Genomic DNA, 18,300 nt, shown 5'->3' with positions numbered 1-18,300 from the left:
GTTAGAATGTCATTTCTTTTCGATTCCATTGTCTCAGATCGACCAGCACCTGCAATTGCCTTTACACACAGGAAGTAGTCCACACAGAGGCTTTGATCTTGAAAGCGCAACTAGGAACCTTTCTGAACCGGAACCTTTGACGATGTATCAGAAACAAGAGTCTGTTGACGAGGCTGCACGGCCAGGAAGTGTGCGATTTACAGATAACGAGCAATGCACATCTAGCCAACATTTATGTTATTTCTGCTGTCAATGCATGTAATTTGATATCGTTTTGAAAGTGGAGCCTTCACTTAGAGAGCGTGTGAAAATGTTCGCCGGGTTACCGGAGCTGGGAATATCCAATGGAGAGGATCTGAAAGAAACTCTGACTAACTGTACTGAACCTCTCAAAGCAATCGACCAGTTTCAGGTTAGATCTTTACAAACGTACACATGTCCTGTCTGTCATGTTCGTGATTACATTTTTCATCAGATGTCTTGCATTAGCCATAAAGCACCTCACGCTCGTGCTGCAGTCTTCTTCATTGTTTATAATGGGAGGATCTAATGTCTGCCAGCGCAATTCATCATTTGACAACCTGTTACCATACATATTGCCATATATAACATAACTAACATAATATAATATTAATATTAACTAATAATAAAACATATATAATAACCTCCCCGCAATATATCTCTTGAGCTCGTTTTAGTTACGTTACTCCTAAGCAGTTCCTTTTAGGACCTCATAACTTGAACGTACTGATAACTAAAAAAAAAGTATTAATACTTAATGCTTACTCTTGTTAAAAAAAAGTATTTAGGCTTAAGAGGTAAGATTGGGTCTTAATATAAAAAAAGGGGTCCTGCTTTTCTCTTAAAGCTCTTAAATACTTGGTGTCATTGCTTGATAATGGTGATGTTTTATATATGAATGCCTCAACCAAATGTCCTCAGCCTTGACTCTGTTTATCACAGTGCTTTGAGGTTTGTTGCAGCCTGTCGTAGACTAACTCACTATTGTGAACTGTATGCCAAAGCTGAGTGGCCTTCTTTGAATGTAAGAAGGTACACCCCCTGGATGACTATGGTCTACAAGGCTTTTCTGGGTCTGGCGTCTTTTTACCTAAGTTCCCTTTTTTTATAGGTCAAAAAGCCAGTATGCCCTACGTTCAAGTGAATCTTATCATTTGACTGTTTCACGGGTTCGAACTGAAATGGGGAGGCGAGCCTTTATCCTGGAATACTCTTCAGTCTGAACAGAAAATGTCTGAGCTCATCCCAATTAAATCTTTTCGCTCTTTATCTCCATCTTTTTAACAAACATCAACAGTCCATTTCCAATGTATGTGTTTTTAACATATTATAATGTGATATGGCTGAATAACTAAACTGTATTTTTAATATAATCTTTACTTTTTACTTATTATTATTTTTTTTTCATAAGTCGTGTGTTGCTGACATCCTAGCCTGGTCACCCTTGTAAATGATATCTTGATCTCAATTGTTTTTTTTATCTGATTAAATAAAGAAACATATCGTATAAGTGCACTAAACTTGATTAAGCACGCACCTTTTGTCTACTCTTATTTCTGTTGAACAATTAAAAGCTGTACATGCAGATAAAGTAATATTACCATTAAATAAAAGGCCACATCATGCAAGAGAGTAAACTTTATGGCAGCTTTTACATGTCAAATTCAAAGTTTTACTTTAAAGTACACGTTAAATATATGAACATAATTTAGAGTAGTTTTAATATTATTTACATCATAAGCATAATTGATAAACATTTTAAGTCTACTTTGGCAAAAAAAAATTATTTATTATTATGTTTAAAATAAATATATTAATTGTTCTAACTTCATCGTTTATGATTTGTAATTACAAATATATTTAAATAGAGTAGAACATGCATTCAAGTTTTATGTAAATGATTGTTTACTATAAATCCTTGTCAGTACATCTAGTGCTCTATATTAAGTATACTTCAACCATACCTCAAAAGACAGTGAAAATGATTACAAATTTATTGGTTATTTTCCAATTATTCCTATACCAGTTCTAACAATTTTCAAATTATCCTATTTTGTGCTGGACAGAAGAAACAAACCCGTAAAGGTTTTATTAATTCATATTAATTCTATACATTTATATTTAAAGGTATTTACATGGGCAAATAAGTTTGAGGATGAGATTAAACTTGTTTTGAGATTATTCTAACTGGGGCTGGAAAATATGCATTATTGTTGTTGAGAATCGCATCATTTTTTAAAGACATTTTCCTAGAAAAATGCTATTTTTTAGCTGTTTTAAAATAATTCATTTAGTGTTATTAAAATAAATAGGCAAAAGATATTTATGTCTAATCAATTCTAATTCAAACAAAAAAACTGTGTCAAGATGCAAACATTTTAAAACACTATGAATGAGTGAAATCCTCAGCAGATATTCTGACTCTGATTAGCAATAGCATAACTAAAAGCAGAACAGCAACTGCTGGGGTGGGTGGTATAAAGATTTTAAGGCCCCATCTGATTAGTAGAACTTAGATAAATAACCAATGCATAAATTGAAACTAATTGATCTCACATGGATATTTTGGATATGCTGTTATCGCAATAACAATAATTTTGCAATATATTGTGAAGCCCTATTCTTATAGCAACTTGCTGCAAAATAAAGTCTAAGACATACTAATCTATGACATGATGATCTATCAAAAATTACTAATGCCTTTCTGTATATTGATTTTTAACAGACGGAAAATGGCATATTGCTGCCAACCCTACAGTCTGCATTGCCTTTTCTGGATCTTCACGGGACTCCACGGCTGGAGTTTCATCAGTCGGTCTTTGATGAACTTCGAGACAAGCTAATGGAGCGTGTTGCCACCATTGCAGAGGGCAAGGAGGAGGACAGGTGAATAGAAGCTTTGATTTTGAACCTTGAGTTTACATAGCTGATCATAAATAATACCTCTCAATCTGCTTAATCCACTCAGGTACGTAAAGCTGGAGGAACTACTTGAGAAAAGCTTTCCCCTAGTGAAGATGCCATCCATACAGCCGGTTGTCATGCAAGTTCTGAAGCATCTGCCAAAGGTACCGATGTGTGCTCTGACCTCTTACTAGTCCCTTCAGGATTTTGTGATCCAGTAATTGCAAAATCAAGCAAATGCAAAAATTCTGCTGATTTGTTCTTTGAGAGGCATCATGTGATGACGTTATTTGCAGAAGTTGGAGTAGGAGAACTGGAAGTTGGCTGGATGTGTAAATTCAGTGGCTACATTTCTGGTTGCTTGAAAACCATGCAGCAGCCATTCAAAGCATTAGACTAAAACATGTCAGAAAAGAGTGTTCTGAGTTGTAATATTACAGTTGATGCATCATGATTTTAATGTCCTGTATGATATATGTAGTGAGAATATTGAAATAAGAAAAAAACGGCTCATTTTATTTTGTGGCGTAAAATAACTTTTTTTACTTGCAGCTCTTATCAAATTTTAAAAATGTCATTCATTCATCCATTTTGGTAGTTTTGTATCAAATATGATATAGTAGGCTTTAGGTAAAGTATCTCTTTTTATTGCTATTGCTCTTTTTATTTATCTTTTTTTAAAAGTATGTTGCTACTAATTTTCACAGCAGACCAACAAATGAATGCAAGAAATATTGATGCAAATTTTGAGAGAGAAAAACACTGAGAAAATCAGTCATTCAGAAAAATAATCAGTTAAAAATCATAAATACTTTTTAATTGAAATCCTGATTGTATTGTATTGAATGTGGTCGTCAAGTGATCCACTTTTCAAGGTTGCACTACATTTATATGCACATCAAACCATTTCAAAACAGTTTTAGGTTTGTCCGTCGTTGACAGCGTGACCTTCTCTTGCAGGTGCCTGAGAAGAAGCTGAAGCAAGTGATGGCGGATAAAGAGCTGTACAAAGTCTGCGCGGTGGAGGTGAAACGGCAAATCTGGCAGGACAATCAGGCTCTTTTTGGAGACGAGGTGTCTCCTCTCTTGAAACAGTATATTGTGGAGAAGGAAGCAGCTCTTTTTAGCAATGACCTCTCTATCCTGCACAACTTTTTCAGCCCTTCACCCAAAACACGGCGACAGGGGGAGGTGAGTGACACAACCAACCAAGTCAGCATTCCTGATAGCCATTTGTTTATTAGATGGAAAAAGTATGTAAAACTAAAAGTCACCCCTGCTACTTTAGTATTTGTATGCTTCTAGGCAATATAAAAAACTAGATTGTCATTCATTTTAATAATATTATGACTATTAATTGATCAGTATTGAAGTTTCTGAAACAAAATTCGCACAAAAACAAAAAGTACAATGTGGTGCACACCCAAACTGTTTTTTCATCAATGTTCTTTATATGAAATTGTTATTTAATCTTTATTTTTAATTTTGTTTATTGTTTTATATATTTAAATAATTTTAGTCTGGTTTTTATTATTATTCCTTTTTTTGTAAGCTTATCTAAACCTTACTTTTAACCTTAAGTGAAGGAATGTTTAGTTCTAATTTTAGCCACAATTAGTGATGCATTTTTGCTACAAAACAGTGTTTCCAAACTTTTGGATAAACTTTTTCAGGGTTTAGAAGGATCAATTTAACCATTTAAAGTGTGTATATTTTTATTCCTTCCCCCAACAGGTGGTGCTGAAGCTGACTCAGATGATTGGGAAGAACGTGAAGCTCTATGATATGGTGCTGCAGTTCTTGCGAACGCTGTTTCTGCGTACACGTAATGTACATTACTGCACCTTGCGAGCGGAGCTGCTCATGTCCCTTCATGACCTCGACATCAGCGAGATCTGTTCAGTCGACCCCTGTCACAAGGTCAGCTACCAGTTTCACACACCTTTAACTCTCTGATTACTCAACAACATATGTAGAAGCCTTCGATTTCACAAGTTCATTTAAAATAACTTAAGAGATACACAAGAACTGAACACAACTTCGGGAAGTCAGACTTTGTAGCAATCCATGACATGATTGATCTGTTCATAATTATCTCTTTGATGCAAAAGCAAAATGGGTGCTTTGCTGGAAGTTTCAGAATAAATCACTTTTTCTAAATGATTTATATTGCAGATTTTAATTAAATGCATACAATTAAGCCTGAAATTATTCAGACCCCTGGCAGATTTTGACTCAAAGTTACTTTTATTGATGACACAGGCTTTTCCCCAAATATAATAAGATGAAGTACAAGATTTATTTACCTCTGAACAAAAGTCTGAATTTGCCAGAGGGGTTAAAATAAATTTCAAGCTTGACTGCTTATATAATTATTCCTGTTTTTTTCCCCACAGATTCTAAAATCTTATCTTTATAATTAAAAACAATTAGCAGTTTTACACATATGTGTGAAAAATGACCCATATAGGAATCTTTGATAGTTTAAAAAGTCATTTTATTTGAAAAGACATGAAATAAATGGCTGGCTTTCTCCTAAACGACAATATAATTATTTATAATTGAACATTTACATAATTCTAGAGGTTATGTATCATTATAAAAATATGTTTGGCAATCTTTTATTATATTTTAATTTATACTTTTTTTATTTATTTAGTATTGTTTTGATGAGGTTAATTTAATATTTTATACAAGTATTTATATAGATATACATGTGTGAAATGGATGTAGTTGCCTATATAAGCATGTATACATATGTATATTTATGTATATATGTATTATTATTTTTTTGTTTTTGTTTTTTTTGTTCCCACTGGTTATATGTTTCTAAAAAAAAAAAAAAAGTATTTTTAAAAAGTCAGTTTTAAACTGTTTTAAAAGTGATTTTATATTCAAAATTAGGAAAGAAATGAAAATAAAGATTGGTAATAACCAAAAACAAGAAGCGAAAAACAAGTTCATTGGGGATTATCTGGAATGTTGAATGACTAGATTAATTTCTTACAAAGATATAGCAAATAAAATCTCATTCTTGTCAGTGGTCACTTTATAAACCTATGCTGTGCATCAAAAGCTTAACACGCAGAATCATACACAATCAGAAAAGTAACAGCGTTTCTGTTTGCTCTTTTGTAGTTTTCCTGGTGTTTGGATGCCTGCATCAGGGAGAAGTTTGTGGATGCTAAACGGGCCCGAGAGTTACAAGGCTTTTTGGATGGTGTGAAGAAAGGCCAGGAGCAAGTGTTAGGGTATGAGATTCAATTTTAATTCTACAGACAAGAGTTAACCCAGTGTATAGTAAACCTATAGAAGTTTACAATGTAACACTGTCTGTGTTTCCTCAGTGACCTTTCTATGATCCTCTGTGACCCCTTTGCCTGTAACACACTGGTGTTGAGCACTGTTAGGAACCTTCAGGAGTTGTTGAGTCAGGACGCCCTGCCCAGAGTAAGACCTTCAGCTTCATCTCTGCACTACACTACACATATTTCTTATTTCCATTGATTTTAGTGCTCTACAGTGTTGTTAATGTTAACTAAAATGTTGTACTGCACAATTTATTAACATAAACTAGTATCTTAATGATTTTTTATTGTTATGCATTACATAACATAATATATAATATATTAATTAAATGTTAGATTAAATGAAAAGATTTGCTATTTCATTTAATATTATTTCGAGAAATGTTTAGAAGCAGCACAATTATTTTAGCTTCAGTTATTGCACTGTGGACCTGCATAAAATGGTTTTATTAATTAACAAAAGTTATTAAATCTTATCATTTATAGATGTATTATATGATTAATATAAATATAAGGTATTGTGTTTGTTAATGGATTAGATAATGTTGACAAATCACTGCTAATTTTAACACTAGAAAGACATAAGTATAAACATTAGCTGAAAATATGAAAAGGAAATGTTGTCGCATTAGTGGAAGTACTAACATTTCTAAAGCTGAATTAAAATAAAACTAATTATAAAACACAACAAAATTATTTAAAGCAAGTTAAAAACTGATAAAAACATCAAAGTATAAGCGATATGAACGCATACTGCAATAGTATATGTGTAATGCTGAAATATCTGTGCTGTGTGTGGATTTGCAGGACAGTCCTGACCTTCTCCTCCTGCTGCGGATGCTCTCTCTGGGGCAGGGCGCCTGGGACATGATCGACAGTCAGGTTTTCAAAGAGCCTCGAATGGTAAGATCAGCCCTCAACAGTCTAATGTTTGAAATGGATTTGTCCGGTTTACACAAGGTGGGTCTTGTTTGCCTTCAGGATCTGGAGGTGGTGACACGCTTTCTGCCTGCCATGATGTCGATAGTGGTGGACGACTACACGTTTACTGTGGAGCAGAAACTGCCGAGCGAAGAGAAGACTTCTCTCGCGTACCCTACCACTCTGCCTGAAACCTTCTCCAGGTGTCTGTTTTATCCCACACCGCTCCTCAATGCTGCACATTCAGGAAGCACTCGTTTTAGTGTTGCAACCAATAATAATTAAAAAAACTATAATAAGAAGTAAAACCACACACAGACTCCAGAATGTGTGACACTTGAAGTGCTTTTAATGTTCATGAGGACAGAAAAATCTGAACTTTGTTTCATCATTTTATTTGAGAAAACTAATATCATAAACACACTAAAAGCAAAGATCTTTTCAATATTCCATCTAAATAAAAGTGTGTTTTAACTTTTTACCAATTCCTTATAACAACTACTTAAGATAATTGCTGTAAAAAGTATATATTAAGACGTTTTTCACTTTCAGTCCTAATGAACAATCATGCGTAATTTATAAGTTTAGCTAATGAGTGCTGAAAGTGCTAACATCTTAACTTATCATTTAATTTACCATTGCAAGCTTCTTATGGACATTGAATACTTTTAAGTATAGTAAATTAGTCTTAAATTGACTGAAATGTTGTCTTGTAGGTCTAAAATATATTTATCTATTTATGTAAAGCTACCCAATTGATCCAACACATATCCAATCACCAACAAATACATCTCAATAAATCTTTTAGAACAGTCTTTTGTGTATACATTTAGTTTTTAAAGAGATTTTAATGTTGTTAATTAAAAATATGTGTATATAACTAGGGTCTGCTTGTTTTGACACATTTTTTAACTAATTAGAATTATAGGCAAATTATATTAGATAGGGAGATTTTCTTGCAGTTCATTAAAAAAATCATTTGCGTTTAGCCCAATATAAGTCTAAAATTTCATTCTTCATGGTCTTAATAAGTCTTAAATTTGAATTAGTGAAACCCTGTTTAAGACTTCACTTAAAATGATTATATATATATATATATATATATATATATATATATATATATATATATATATATATATATATATATATATAATAGTAGTCATTAAGATTATTTTTTAGAATGTTTGTTGAGTTTCTAGTCTAAAAATTCCTAAATCAAGAGAAATTTTCTATACAAGTGAAAAATATTGTATTGTTTTTAGAAATATGTCGGGATTAAGCAAGTTTTTCCTTAAAACAAGCTAAATAATCTGCCAATAGGGTAAGATAAATAATCTTGTTATAAAGTAGCCCACCACTGACAGAGTATTTAACCTATTTCTCACTTATTTTCAAATTATTTCTGAAAACAAAACAATATTTTTTGCTTGTTTAGGAGATGCTACTTAATTTAAGAATTTTTAGATATCTGGAAAAGAAACAATAGAAAACCTTAAGTAAGAAAAGCTTTTTTTCCTAGTGATTTGATTTGGTGTAATGTGAGCTCACACTTTACAATAGGGTTTCTTTAGTTAATATTAATGTATTTACTAAAAAAAAGTAATAATAAACAATACTTGTGCACAATTTATTAATCATACTTCAGCATTTAGTAATACATTATCAAAATACAAATTCATGCTTGTTAACATTAGTACATTCACTATGAGTTAACATGAACTAACATATTTCTGTGTTTTATGTTTGAGCTAACATGAACAAATACTGTAATAAATGTATTGTTTATTGTTTGTTTATGTTATTAAATACAATCTTATTGTAAAGTGTTACCAAAAATTCAATGCAAGCGGAAGCTTTACTACTTCCAGTAACCAGAATTTTTAGTTTTGGTCCAGAATTGTAATTTAATTGGATCATTATTATTTCTGTCTATTATCTTAGGTATATACTGGATAACAGGGTGGCGTGTGAGATTGGCCTTTACTATGCTCTGCATATTGCCAAGCTGAGGAATAAAAATGCTTTACAGCGGCTTCTTCCTGCATTGGGTAAGACAGCTATCAGACTCCTATCAGTTTTAATAGTAAAGCTGCACACTTGCTGATCACTTTGTTTGTGTGTTTGCAGTGGATACATATAATGACATGGCATTCGGAGATATATTTCTCCATCTGCTCACTGGTCATCTGACTCTTCTCTCTGATGAGTTTGGAACAGAGGAGTTCTGTACTGCTGTCTTTGATAACTTCCTACTCACGTCTTTCTCAAGGTCTGCATCTTCGTTTGTTTTTTTCAAAGCATAAAACAAAAAAAGCTTTAATAGTAGTATAAGAATAAATTGTGATGCTCATCATGACTCATGGTTTGTTTTGATTTGCAGTAAGGAGAACGTTCACAGGCATTGCCTTCGCTTGCTGAATCATCTCCATCAGAAGGTGCTGCCGACTTACATGGAAACCTTGATGAAGACGCTTGAACCACCAAAACAGGTATTTTTCAAGGAAACAAGACTCGCTAAAAGTGTTTTTTCATGTTAAGAAATGAATTAAATGTATGAGCAAAGCTGCAGTATTGCATAAATATTGTGAATAAATTCTGAAGTGCAGTGAACTGATGACCTTCATGGCCAATCATTCCTGTCATTTCTGTTGAGCACTGGTGAATACCATGGCAAATCAGCAGTGTTTAAGAACGTTCTTAAACAATAACGAGAAATGGACAGTTTTTTTTATTTCACTACTGAAATTTAATAGTGTGACAGGTCTAATACAGTGAAAGAATCAGTTCATTAACTTGAGTTTGATCAATCTAATTATGTCTTAAAATTATAAGGTTCTATCTGACATTTTTGTCAAAATTGAGATATTGACATTTTCTTATTAAATGACAACTTATTTACATTATGGGAATTTGTTTACATTTTAAGACTTTTTCTTTAAAAAAACAAATGTTACACTCATACTGTTTGGTATAGAATGCAAAAACTTTGAAACTTAATATCTCTAAATCATTCAGAACGCAGATAGAACCCTATAATTCCAAGGTGACGAAATGGCATCTAAAACGTGTGTTTGGGAAAGAAAACGTTAGCAAACTAGTGCCATTTCCCATAGCTAAATATGAGGCTCTTTTTATTTACAACATCCATTCAGAACTGAACTTCGAGGCCATCAAAAGGCAGTAAAATTATAAATTTGTGTCACTTTCTCTTCACTGACTAGATATACAGCAGGTACACAACGTTTCTGTGTGACTCCAGGCAATACTTCGGAGTTTCTTCCCACCGCAGCCTCGATTTTGCTTTTAAAATGGTGGCAGCGTGAAATCTGTTGATAACAAACATGATCTGTTTTAAAAACATTTCAAACTTATACAAGTCACAGAGAGTTGTAACAACTATTTTAATCCCAGTTTCTTTGCAGAAAATGTTCTGTGGGCATGTTATTATAGAAACATGGCTTCTGTCAATCAATTCCGTGGGCGGGGAAACCACACTCCTACATCACGTTGTGGTGGGCCTCAAAATCCCTGGGATTTGGGTCCTATTTTTAATCAGAAAATTAAAAAAAAAGAGACTTGTTGGGTTTATATCACTCCAATATGACTGTGGACACACCATACATACATACATACAGACAGTTCTGTCCAAACAGCTTACAAAAGTTGATTTTCATCATAGGTGCCCTTTAATGTTGCCATTGAAAGTCACTAGATGGCACCTCATCTACTTATGGGCTCAATTTTGTTATAGTTATTATTGTATATTATTATTTATATACTGTTGTTGTACTATTATTTGGATTTAGTTTATTTTGTTTTCATGTTTATGTTTGTAGATTTTAGTTTAAAATACAACTGATAAAAGTGTTTTGTTTCTTTGTATATTGAAATATTTATGACGACATTTTGCACAATAACCTGATTATATCCAAATCTTAACTGACCCAACTACAGAGCAGTGAGTCGGTGAAGGAGCTGTACAACTTGCTGAAGGAGAAGCTGGAGGCCTCTAAGAAAAGCCCCCCGCAACCAGAGGAAGCCCCTTCTCTAGATCTCGGCCTTCATCCTGTTACTGTGCCGCCCACTCCCTCCACCCCCACAACCCCTGTCTAATGGACATGGGACATCCCGCACACTAAACAGCAGCAGTGTTTGAATGGAGGTGTACGGCATGCCTAATTGCGTAAAGACTGAACTACGTGTCAAATGGAACTGTGCTGTTCACGTGACTTAGTTATGTTATTTTTCTCCTTTTTTTTCTCCCCTCTTTTATAAAGGTCATTTTAAAAGTGTTTTCCATTTTTGCAAATCCATGGGCTCGGCTCTATTTCAATTTCTACACTTCTTTTAAGAAAATGTAGTCCAGTTGTTAAATGAGTTCTGTAGTATATTATGTATAGCATCTCTCATGGTTAATGGGATTTGCTTTGGTTTGTGTCAGTGGCAAGCCCTGGTGTAAATAAAATAATTGATTCCAAAGTTTATAGTGTGAGTCTTTGAGTCTCTGCAAACACACTGTTGTTTTGCACTCGTGATAAAATATGTGCATAATTAAATTAATGAATAAAGTATGAAATGTTGCACTTTTCACCTGGAGTGTCTATAAAGTACATCAAACTCTCAGGACGTTCTCTGTGCTTCTGTCTCCACCTAGTGTTTCTGCATCAGAGATTGACCTTTTGTCCTGGCTGTGATGGTACGGTTGCTGTTGTTTGAGTGTTTTCTGTGGTATTAAAATGTAATATAATAATAATAAATGGTATAGAAACGACTTTGACAGCAAATTTTGCAAATAGTTACAAAGAAACGGCTAGTCACACATTAACTTTCTTTTCAGTATATATTTCAGTATATATATAAACAAATCATTTGTTAAAATAAGGGTACATGCATATATGTTTATCAACACAAGAGGACAGAGGGACATTTAAATAAATGCTATATATATATATATATATATATATATATATATATATATATATATATATATATATACACTGCCTGACAAAAGTTTTGTCGTCGATTCCTTGTAAGAGTAACAGATAATAACTTGCCTTCTTTTGATCATTTGCAAAAGTTGCAGAAGGCAATCATGAAATACTGCAGAAGGCCTCTTGGAACCCACATGGACCCAAGTTTCTCTCTGAAATCAGTCAAGTTTCATGAAGGAAAAATCATGGTTTGGGGTTACATTTAGTATGGTGGCGTGCAAGAGATCTGCAGAGTGGATGGCAACATCAACAGCCTGAGGTATCAAGATATTTGTGCTGTCCATTACATTACAAACCACAGGAGAAGGCAAATTCTTCAGCAGGATAGTGCTCCTTTACATACCTCAGCCTCCACATCAAAGTTCCTGAAAGCAAAGAAGGTCAAGGTACTCCAGGATTGTCCAGCCCAGTCACCAGACATGAACATTATTGAGCATGTCTGGCGTAAGATGGAGTAGGCAATGAAGATGAATCCAAATAACTTTTATGAACTCTGGGAGTCCTGTAAGAATGCTTTCTTTGCCATTCCATATGACTTTATTAATAAGTTATTAGAGTCATTGCAGAGATTTATGGATAGAGTCCTTCAAGCTCATGGGAGTCATACACAATATTAATTATTTTTTTCACTGCACCATGACTTTAAATTCTATACTGTACACTTTCTGTTAAGTGATGAGACTTTTGTCCTAACAAAGTCAGATGTTAGTGTCCTAATTAAATAATTAAAAATCACAGCATGATCATATTTTATTTTGGAAAAATAAGCCTAATCTAGAGGCCTTTGTCTTTTGAATAAGCCACTTCTGATATTAAATGACCAACTAGAAGTTATTGTTTGTTGTTTCTAAAACTTGGGTAGCCGATAAGACTTCTGTCAGGTAGTGTGTGTGTGTGTATATATATATATATATATATATATATATATATATATATATATATATATATATATATATATATATATATATATATATATATATATATATATATATATATATATAGCAACTAATTATGTCTGGTTTATGTGCATTATGTTCATTATGAGTGGAAGGAAAAGATGAACTTACAAATTATAAGTTGCTTTATTGGTTACAGAAACCATAAACTGAATGGGTACTGTGTTGTTTAGTATAAGTACATATTTAACTTTTTTCTCTAAACCTAAACTTATCTTGACAGTCTATTTATAATATGCATGTATTATCTAGAAATTTCAAGTGTGAAATAATGTAGGCTGACAATTAAGAAGTTTTTGTAGTTTGGTTAATACTATGGCAAGTCAGCGGTGTTTTGCCAAATTTTGGAGTAGAAATAAATCTAGAATTTAACTGGAAAAGTATAACAATCTATATTTTTATAAATAAAAAAAGACTTTAACACAAATAATAAAAAGTAAACAAAATAGTAACCAATTAAATAAAAAAAATGATAAATATTCCCTTTTTGAAATGACCTCTATTTCCTGATAGAATAAAAACAGTTTTTCTATTTTCTGATGATATAGTGAGATAATGTTTTATAGAATTTTTCTATAATATGCATATTAATCAGATATTAATCAGATCCACCAAAAAAAGCTCAGCAGTGATAGTATGTATAATATCGTAATATCATCAATGCCATAATTTTCTCAATATGCAAGAAATATATATATATATATTCTTGTATGTTGAGAAAATTATGGCATTGATGATATTACGATATTATACATACTATTACTGCTGAGCTTTTTTTGGTGGATCTGATAAATTTTTTACTCACAGTAGCCAGTTGCTATGAACTCGGAAGACAAACAAATAAAATAAAATCACATGATCAATGACATTCAGTCTGATTTACTGGTCATCACCTGGTGGAAAATATGGTTTACATGGTGTTTCCCTATGGGAGAGAAAAGAACAGTAGCAGTGTGTGAAATCTTCCTCAAATTGCCAACAAGTGTTCACTTTCCAAAACACACTGTTTAAGTAAACAGGAATTGGTGAAGTATATAATAGGAAGACATAACCACATGTGAAATTGAGAAGACACCAAGCACCCAGAGACGATGAACATTTCCTCATTTTTTTTTTTTTTTTTTTTTTTAAAGCCTGTTTTACTGTGAGCTAGAATACATTCTGGCTAAAAAGACTTCATTTAGCTCAGGAGTGTCCAAACTCAGTCCTGCTATTCAACAGATGATCTTTCTTTGTTTTACAATTAAAAACTCGCTACAATTTCTGTCCCTGTCAATCTGATTTAAATAAAATTCTCAAGTCCGCAGTATGTGAATGTGAAGATTCAGTTCAAAATACCCCAAAGCTTGTGTGTTAAAGCTTGTCAAATACTGTTGTTTGTCATTAAATGAAAGTGAGCTGCCCTTACAAAAATCCTGCAGAAACCCTGTAGTTATTTAGCTATATTTGCAAGGATTCTGCAGCAATCATGTAGGTCTTAATGCAAATCCTACAAGACAAGGTACAAAGTAAAGTAACACTCCTACAGGAATTGTATGTACTTAAAGGACTCTTTAACATCCAGAAATGTTTAAAGAATGTAAGTTTCATGGTTTTATTGGAATGTTATTGTTTATTCATCAGTCAACGCTGATTGGACTAGTTGGTTTGGTGTGTTTCACACATGGCCTCAAAGCATTAACCAATCAAAGCACGAGTGTCACCTTGTGAATAACCAATTCAAGTCAAGAAGGAACACGACAATATTGATTATTAGATTATTAGACATATTGCCAGAGTGAATCCCCCATGATGAGTGACAGTTACTGTGATAATGGTACTATACAATGCTTTGTTAAAGAGTCACGAAGTGTTACTAAAAACACTATTAGGACACATATATTTCACTAAAAAGTGAAACTTTGTTGTTTTTGAACAAATTCATTCTTCCGGTTTGAAAAAGTTTTTGAAGCTGTGTCATGGCCATGAGATCATTATGTAAATTCCAGCGTGGAGACTTGATGTCTGTACCGGCGGGCACAACGTGACATTATTGAGTTTTTTTAGCATTAATTCATGAGAATGACTTGGTTCAAACCAATCAGCGTGTTTTATTGTGAATGAGGCGCAACTTCAATAATATGCATGATAGCTGCGATTTTGATAGCTTGTTTTTACCTGTTACAGTGTTCAGCAGGCAGAGAAACCATGTTGTGTTGCAGAAGCATTGTTTGGAGACATGGGTCATCGGTGTTGCACTTATAAATATGCTGCAACAAAGGTTTTGTTTTCATTTCATTTCATTTCGCAATGAGAGCGCAGCTGAAATCATGAGTGGATTACAGTGGTCTGCTAACACGCGACAAAAATACAATTGGAAGAAACATTTTTTTTACCCGAGAGCTCTTCGCATCTGGAAATGGTGAAATCCGGATTTTCCGCTCCTCTTCTTTTAAAAAAGACGTGGTTGCAGTTGGTGTTGATTGTCCTGTCTCTATAGATTTGGTAAGTGTCTGATCAGTGCTCTTTGTTTATGTTTATTCAGATAGCAAAGTTAGTTTGTATCGTCAGCAGTACTCTTTCAGTTTTTAAAGACATACCTTAGTAAAAATGATTTAGTTACTGATTTTTAGAGAAATATCACTACAATATTATAGACTGAATGATCTGCTGTAAATGCTGCACTCCTAGTGTAATCACCTTAATCAGACTATTACCGTTGTGTAGGATTTTCGCGCATTATGTGACAGAATAGTCTATACACACAACTGTTTGACACTATTCTCTGCACCAAGTCTCTACATCTACTAAGAAATGCAGAGACTCAGTAGGATTTTTTTTCTCCCATACAACATGCAGCATCAAAATTTGATTAAAATGACCCTCTTCAAGCAGTTCCTCGCATCCATGAAATCATCGGTTGCATCATGAAATGTTCCTGAATGAAAGTGAAAGTGCCAAACTGCAGTTAAAGTCGACAAATTAAAAATGAATCACCCGAAATTAAATGAAACTTTGGAGGAGTGCGGTGATGCAAAGACGTCAATAAAATTATGTGCTATAACATGTAAAACAGTTTCATGAAAGGAACATTCAAAAAGCAACTCATGTAAACACCTTAATCCTGTTATTGTTTTATTCAGATTAAGTCAATTAATTCGATATACTGATTTCCATGTAAGTGTGTCCCTGTCTATCTCCCCTGCATCTGTGTTTGTGTTGCCACTGTAAAAATCAGCACGTGCATGTACTGAAACTCCCCTTTTCATGCAAATCCTTCCCTCTTTTGTCACTCGACACTCCCACAAAGCTGGACTCACCCACTTTCCTGACATTTTACAAACTAGAGGTGTGAAAACACCCTACTGAGACAGTGGGTTTAATGAACTTGTCTTTAATGATCAGCAAAGCCTTGTTTCCAGGGATTATTTTTAAAGTTGAGCCAACACTTTTGTGATAATTTATGATGAATCACTTAATACATTCTTCGTTTATATGTCGCTTTTTTGATAGTCTCTAAATTAATGCTAATAAATAAATTATTAAAAAATATAAATGTTTCTTATAAACTGTGTTTTTAGCATCCATTTTAAGTCAGAAAGAAAATGAGTGTTTGTAAATATAATGTGGTCTGACATTTCTGAACGTATGAAAGTTTCAAATGAAAGTATGTTAATTTTACAAACAGTTATTTACTTTTGAGTGTGGTTTGCAAGTCTCAGATGGGCAGAAGCAGCTCCTGGTTCAGTTGGTCGTCCCTGTTCTGTCAGTTCAGACAACATCAGACTTGCCTCACAGCACCAATGCTGCCTCATTCCATTATTCATCAAGTGTTAAAGCTGTTCAAGGCATGTTATATCTGAGTTCTCTGAGGCTGACAAGTGTTCGGCTGAATGTCTTCATACGCTGATGGCACTAATACTGCGTAAATAAAGTGTGAACCTAAATAAGGGAAAAATTGCCCTACTCTGTTAAAAAATGTGACGATAAGCTGTCATGTAGAGAATAATGTATAAAAAGCTATGAATTTGAAATTATATTGTACAACAAACCATAGATATAGACTACAGTTTATATACTGAAGTCTGCTTAGGACTAAAATCTTTCTGATAACAAATGTAACATTTGTATAGTACTATAATAATTGCAATGAATGAATAAATGAATAAATGAATAAATAAATAAATAAATAAATAAATAAATATATATTGTTCCTAAAACTAGGATAGTCGACAAGACTTTTGTCAGGTTGTGTGTGTGTCTGTGTGTATGCATATATATATATATATATATATATATATATATATATATATATATATATATATATATATATATATATATATATATATATATATATATATATATATATATATATTTATATTTATATATATATAAACACACACAAAGCTCAGCGTAATTTAGTACACCCCATTTTGAAAATAAATATCGATTTCTCAGCAAATATTGGCATTGTATTTTGGTGCATTTAAACAAAACAGATTTATTAAACAGATATATTTATTATTAAGATATTATTTTAGTTACCAAACATATTTAGAAATTGAAAGATAATACAAATAAATTCAAGTAAAATATTGCAAAAAAAATTACAACCTACAAAATTTCAACTATTTATTTATTTATTTATATATATATATATTTATTTATTTATTTATTTATTTATTTATTTATTTATTTATTTATTTATTTATTTATTTATTTTATTTTATTTATTTATTTTTTTTTGCTACTCTTAGTTTTTTTTCCTGTTTTTTAAATTTGTATTTTATATTTTTTTAGAACATAAATTTGGATGTTCTAGTTTTTGGACAGCTATCGTAAGTTATTTTGCTAGATCAGCTCCAGATTTGGCTTCAGTACTGACTAATTTAATGTATATGCACTAGTATAATATTGTATTGCTTCCTATTAAAAAATATGAATTTAAAAGATAAATTAGTAAGGGGTTTTCTCATATACGCTAACCACTATAAATATATACCCGTATTTCCGTGTAAAAGCAGCCAATGTGAGCAGATGCAACACCTCAGCTTATTTTTAACAGGTTAATTTTAACTGAACGTTTGCAAGCACTGACTATGCATGGAACAGTGATGCCTTAGTTGACTAATATTAAAAGGAAAATATTACAGCAGTTCACAGGAAGTCTTTACTTGCCATTGCCTATATATATAATGCCTTAGAGAGGTGTAAAGAATT

General features: G+C 32.7%; 1 protein-coding gene across 2 annotated transcripts; it reads left to right on the top strand.

The window, feature by feature from the left end:
- The first annotated feature begins 141 nt into the window (after positions 1-141).
- On the top strand, positions 142-11,633 carry nelfb (negative elongation factor complex member B). 2 transcript variants are annotated; one of them, NM_200168.1, is given in 13 exon segments: positions 142-412; positions 2,747-2,907; positions 2,990-3,089; positions 3,886-4,116; positions 4,660-4,845; positions 6,064-6,176; positions 6,273-6,375; positions 7,041-7,136; positions 7,215-7,357; positions 9,096-9,202; positions 9,282-9,423; positions 9,535-9,643; positions 11,109-11,633. In NM_200168.1, coding segments are annotated over 13 exon segments (1,752 nt in total). In that variant the 5' UTR covers positions 142-310; the 3' UTR covers positions 11,268-11,633.
- The last annotated feature ends 6,667 nt before the right edge of the window (positions 11,634-18,300 follow it).

Source organism: Danio rerio, chromosome 5 (assembly GCF_052040795.2).
Source record: "Danio rerio strain M-AB ecotype USA chromosome 5, GRCz13ab, whole genome shotgun sequence".
Lineage (NCBI taxonomy): Eukaryota > Metazoa > Chordata > Actinopteri > Cypriniformes > Danionidae > Danio > Danio rerio.
The sequence above is the reverse complement of the archived record's forward strand: the minus strand, read 5'-3'. Positions and strand labels throughout refer to the sequence as shown.